At 53.7% G+C, this 5,408-nt stretch overlaps 2 protein-coding genes across 2 annotated transcripts; both read right to left on the bottom strand.

The window, feature by feature from the left end:
* Position 1: 1 nt before the first annotated feature.
* H257_14275 (hypothetical protein) lies at positions 2-2,571 on the bottom strand (the record flags this gene model as incomplete). The annotated part of the gene is made up of 2 exons (XM_009842046.1): positions 2-33; positions 99-2,571. 2 exons carry the CDS (start codon positions 2,569-2,571, stop codon positions 2-4), a joined length of 2,505 nt encoding a protein of 834 aa, XP_009840348.1.
* A 1,527-nt stretch (positions 2,572-4,098) lies between these two features.
* H257_14274 (hypothetical protein) lies at positions 4,099-5,168 on the bottom strand (the record flags this gene model as incomplete). Its single annotated transcript, XM_009842045.1, has 2 exons — positions 4,099-4,704; positions 4,815-5,168. 2 exons carry the CDS (start codon positions 5,166-5,168, stop codon positions 4,099-4,101), a joined length of 960 nt encoding a protein of 319 aa, XP_009840347.1.
* Positions 5,169-5,408: the final 240 nt, after the last annotated feature.

Below are 5,408 nucleotides of genomic sequence, written 5' to 3'. Positions count from 1 at the left end.
ATCAAACATGGTGTCCATGATGCGCCACAGCTCCTCACCCATGTGTGTTGTCATGAGTACAGCAAGCATCGTAGCAGCAGAGAGGGAACGATTTCCACGATGGGTTGGGATGGCCTCGGTCGCAGTCCCAGTAGTGAGCACGACGGCAGCGTCGGAGGAGAAGTAGAGTGGGCTGTGTGCAGCTACAAGCACCTCGGCGAGGGCCACCACAAGTTCCAGGTCCACGCGAGAGAGAGACAACTCGTCACCGTCATCGGTCGCAGTGACGATGGGTTCGAGGGTGTCCGAGTGCTGCAGAGCTCGGAAGAGCTCCACCACGGAGTCCCGGGTCATTTTGTGCCCGAACGACTTGGTGTAGAGCTGGTCGAAGGACGCTGATCCTCCCCAGGTAGCGCGGAGCCATCGATGCAGCAGTCGCTGGCGAATCAACAGCTCGAAGGTAGGACGGTCGTCGGCAAAGAGGCGGTGGAGCTGGATCCCAAAGTCCTCTGGGTGCCGTCCCATGAAGGTGCAGATTGAGTCCACTCGACCTGAGTTCACGAGCGTAGCCAGGCTGACGTCGCTGCCAACGACGGCAGCTTCCACGACCGGTGCATGGTTCAGGACGGCAGCCGAGGATTTTGTCTCGAGAGAATGGAGCTCCGCGATGAGGTCGTCGAGTGGCACCTCGACATGCGAGATCTTGCCCTTGAGTGGTTTTGGGCACGTCACATACTCACCAGTAGTGGAGTGGACAGGGGCAGAGGCGAGCGGAGTGGGCTCTGGAATGATTGTCTCGAAGGAGACACCACTGTGGGTTGCCCGGTGCACCGCGTGTCCGAAGGTCCATCGCTCGTGGAGTGCGGCAAACGCATTTGGTGACGCCCAGGGCCGACCATGGGTGTGCACAGCGTGGGGCACCGTGGACACCGCTGGCTGCTTTCGGCGGACGTCAGTCCACTCGTTGGAGTCCTTGGTGGTAGTCTTCTGACGTTTAGCCGGCTTAGCTGAGCTAGCTGGTGGTGAGGTGGTAGAGGGTGCCGGTGGGGTTGACGGAGTAGCCGGAGTGATGTTGGCGGCGGCGGCGGCATCGAGGTCCAGGCGAGCCAGTCGCTTGTCACGGAAGAACCAGCCTTGGCCGTAGACTCGCAGGCATCGGCCACGGAAAATGAATTCCTCGACCATGCGGCCATCCAGGAGCATGGTCGAGGGAATTTCGGACCCCAGGAAGTGGAGCCGGTAACGCGACCCAGCCATGCCAGTCGTGGTGGACACACTCGTGTACATTCCCCACAAGAACCGGGGTTCGAGGCGATGCAGGGTTTCGAAGAGGAGTCGCTCCTCGAGGAGTCCATGGAGCCCGGCGGGAATATCCATAAAAAATCCATCGAGAGCGTGGGGGAGGGTTAGCTGGAAGGTCATGAAGGTGGTACTCTTGACCTTCCCGCTGGTGGTGGTAATACGCAGCTTCAACATCGCACCTTGAAGTTGTCTGAGAGCAGTCTCGCTGGCAATGCCCCATCGCAACATGTGGTTTTGGGGATCCTTCTCACACTTGATGACGTCGACGAGCGTGTCACCCTTGACCAACGACTGATTGTCGTGCAGCAGCGACGCCATGGCGGCATCCTCGTTGATGGCCTTGGTGTGGTTGCCCGTGGCCATGTGCAGCCATCCGACGACCTCGCGCTTGTCGTGCTTCTGGATGGGTAAGGTGTCGTGGAAGGACAGAGTGCCTGCAGCGTGCTTGGCAAGGAGCGGCTCCAGATCGGCCATGGATGGACGGTACGTGCCCACATCCTTCGCCCGTGACGCCTTGGTCGCCTCGACACGCTTGGCAGCGAAGGCGGTCCATGGATCGGTCGACGGCGGCGAGGCGACAGTCGTAGCCGAAGCTGCAGAGCCACGGGTGCGAGGGAGCGAGCGTTGGTTGACGTTTTCAGACGATCCAGCGTCACCAACACGAGCAGGTAAGGTGGCTTGGGACATCACATCACTTGGCGCATCTCCAGGGCTGACGGTGTTGGCGGTGGATAGGCCCAAACGGCCAGAATCGTCGTTGGCGGCCACCGGCGACCCCGAATCGTGATCGTCGACGTCCATGACGGCGCTGGCCACTCTGGTAGGCCCGGTGGATGGTGGTGAGGCTGACCGGTCACGCAGCATAGGCGCAAGAGCGGTTGCAGCACTCGCGATGGTGGTTACAGGCCGGCTAGCCATGGCCGGGTGGTGGCTCAACGTCGTCGAAGAACCCAACTTTGCACCCGTGGCGTCGTTTGAGGTGCCGTTTGGCACACCGACAGGTACCATGGGACCCGGGGAGGTGGCATACTCACGCACCATAGGCGGCGAAGCAGGATCGGTGGAGGCGGCGTCGCGTGTCGCCGAAAACGAGTTCAAGCCAAAATCGCGTATTTCGGCCACCGGAGAGGTCAAATCGTGAATTTCAACCTCCATGTCGTCGGAATTCGTCTCACCGGTCCCAGTGGTAGGTGGTGAGAGTGCATCCATGGTCTGCACCATAGAATTGGTGCCGGCGGCGACGGTAGCGGCGAGCAAGGGGGCGTTAGCGGTGGCTCGGGTAGTTACCATAGTTAACTCAAGTGAAAACAGTAGTGTTGTTTACAAGGCAAATAAGGAACTCTGTAGGTCAAGTGGTAGAGCGCCCAATTCCTGACCTGAAAGTCCCGAGTTCAAGTCCACCATTTCGCAACATTTTTCATATTTTTATTTTTACTTGGAAGTACACAAATGTCAGGCATTCCAAAATTCTTCCGAGGCATTAACGATGAGCAACTTGCTCATGGACTCATTAAGGTAACCCAAGCAAATCTTTATTTATCTACGTCACTTAAGTTGAGCTGAAGAGCTCAGCATATTCGCGTAAGTATGGTTCTCCTGCAAGGACTTGAGATGATCATCAAACGCAGTCGACATGGTGCGCATTGGATGCTGTCCACATGTTTCGAACGCCCTTGCTATCCACTGGTCCTTGACGTTTTCCTTGTTCATCTCATCGTAGGAGTCTTCGATGATTCCAACCAGTAGCTGGGATAGCCAGCCACGCATTTGATGAGGAGATTGTATGTGTGACCGGGTAGTTAATAAACCCGCCCTATTGCCCAGGGTAGTGAAATTTAGCCCGCCTGCGGCGCTGAGGGTAGTTATTGTGCCCGCGAAGGCCCAAAAGTAGTTATTAAGCCCGGGTAGTTATTGTTACCTATACGGTAAACAATCGAGGTTTTCCTTGCACTACTAACATAGCGAAAGAAATGTCGCATTGCACTGATCGAACGAATACACTCTACTAGTACATTTCATTGATACTGTATTCGTGACATCATGGCAGCTGAAGTTTTCGAGACGCAAGGAGGCATGTTATCTCAAATGTTACCTAGTATATTCCATGCATACCGTTATGCAAGGCGTTGTCGATGGCCTCCTGCCCGCGGGATACTGTAGCCCTGCAGCATATTCTTCCATGGAAGGTGTTCCTAGGACGCATGCACTTGCGTAACTACATCGCACGTATCGAATTCGCCAACACACTGATGACTTTAGCACTTGCCGTACAGAACTTTGGTAAGGGTAATAAAGCTATTATCCGGTATAGAAAAAAGTTTCAACGCAACTGTCCAACTTTTACGCTCATGATATTCAGTACAGTACTTCCCCATGTCATCGTGGCATCCAGGAGTAACATCAAAATATTTTGCTACATTATTTTCTCACCTCCCATTTGAAAAGGAAATGATCTGTCAGAATATAATTTGACATAAACATTTCTGTGTCCAAACTGGTACTTTTCTTGGAAAAATGGAGATATTATGCCACTTTTGGTGGATTCCAGACCCGCCCTTTGTAATGATGAAATATTTGGATCCAGTGTAAATTGTCTCGACTGTTGCGTGAACGACCGGTTTTATCTAGTTGTTTAGGATCGCTGTTAATGACGAGGGTTGTGTGTATTCGAGAGGATGAATGGATCGTGGTTGACATATCGGATGGATGGGAGAAGTTGGGGATGAGGGTTTTGAAATTCAATGAGGAGGGACTTAGGGTTGCTACAGTACCGGTACGCTGGTGGTAGATGGTGAGAAGTTGGTCCACAGAACCGCTTTAACAGTCTGTATTGTTGACGTCGAAATTCTCGACTTCTTCGGCAAATTGAGTCAACGCTTTGAAGATTTCCTTGCCGCGGGTACGGATGGTCGACGCGGGGGCGACAAAATGAGGACCAGCCACTTCGATGGTCAACACGGGCTTCTGATACGTGCGGTAGAGGTAGTCGTCGAACGCACCGAACAAAGCTCCAATGGGGGGGGAAGCCGCTGTCTGGCCCGTGTAGTCGCCACCGGTTGCGACGGCAATGTTGCGCCCGAGCCGTTCAAACTTTTCGTCTTCGCCGTTGCCGATTCGTTGCGTCTTGTCGCCATATGGGTACAAGATCAACCCCCCGAACGAATGCACGTCCACCCAGCCGGCGAGTTCAGTGTTCTTGGCCTTGAGCCACTCATCAATCCCTTTAGTTTCTGGTTCGCTGAACGGACCTGTTCCAGGGTAGTCTTGGGCCGAGGGGAGTATGGTTTTGGAGTTTTTGAAGGGAGTCGGCCAGTTGCGGTTCAAGTCAACTTCGTTGGCATTCGTGCGCTGCAACCGCTTGCCGTTCTTCCACGAAATGTCATACCCGTCGATGTTGGCGATCGGCACAAAGTACAAGTTGAACTTGTCCGCCGCCGTTGGCAATATCGTCCAGAATCGAAGACAACGCAAACAAGTTCGACGACCCCGCGATTCATTCCCGTGCGTGGAGCAGACTTTGGTAGTACAACGACCTGGGCTTGGACGCGCCGCTGGTCAGTTTGTACGCGTAGATAGTCTTGCCTTTGACGGTGGTCGAAATCGCTTCTTTTTTCAGCAAAGTTGGGTTCCAACGCATTCACGTACTCGAAGATTTGCTTCGACGTGCGGAAACAATTGTGGAACTTGCTGGCCGTGTACATCCCAGCTTTCAACGTCTGGATGTACCCGTCGTTGGTCGTGTGGCACTTGCGGTTGAGATTCGCGTCGGCTTGGGCTTGGGCGTCGGTGCTGAGTTTTCTGTCAGGACCTTGTACCGAGGCAGTGGCATCCCCCACGGCAAAGACGGCAGCCGTCGAGGCAAGCGCGAGAATGGCAATGGTCTTCATGAAGCAAATTCAACAATGACTGCAAGGTTTGAGGGGCTCGTGTGTGGGACACATCTGTGTGTAACGAACGTTATAGTATCAGAATTGTCTATTTGATACGTTTACTGAAAAGTGTATAAACTGCAGCTGACTATAGTATAAAAAGAACAAGGTACGGAAGCAATGATGGATATCAATCACATTATGCTAAATCACTCAACTTAGTCGAGGATAGATACCGAGAAATGAATAACAATTACG

The sequence above is a fragment of the Aphanomyces astaci genome, assembly GCF_000520075.1.
Source record: "Aphanomyces astaci strain APO3 unplaced genomic scaffold supercont1.56, whole genome shotgun sequence".
Taxonomy (NCBI): Eukaryota; Oomycota; class Saprolegniomycetes; order Saprolegniales; family Verrucalvaceae; genus Aphanomyces; species Aphanomyces astaci.
This window is presented reverse-complemented; position numbering and strand designations above follow the sequence as displayed.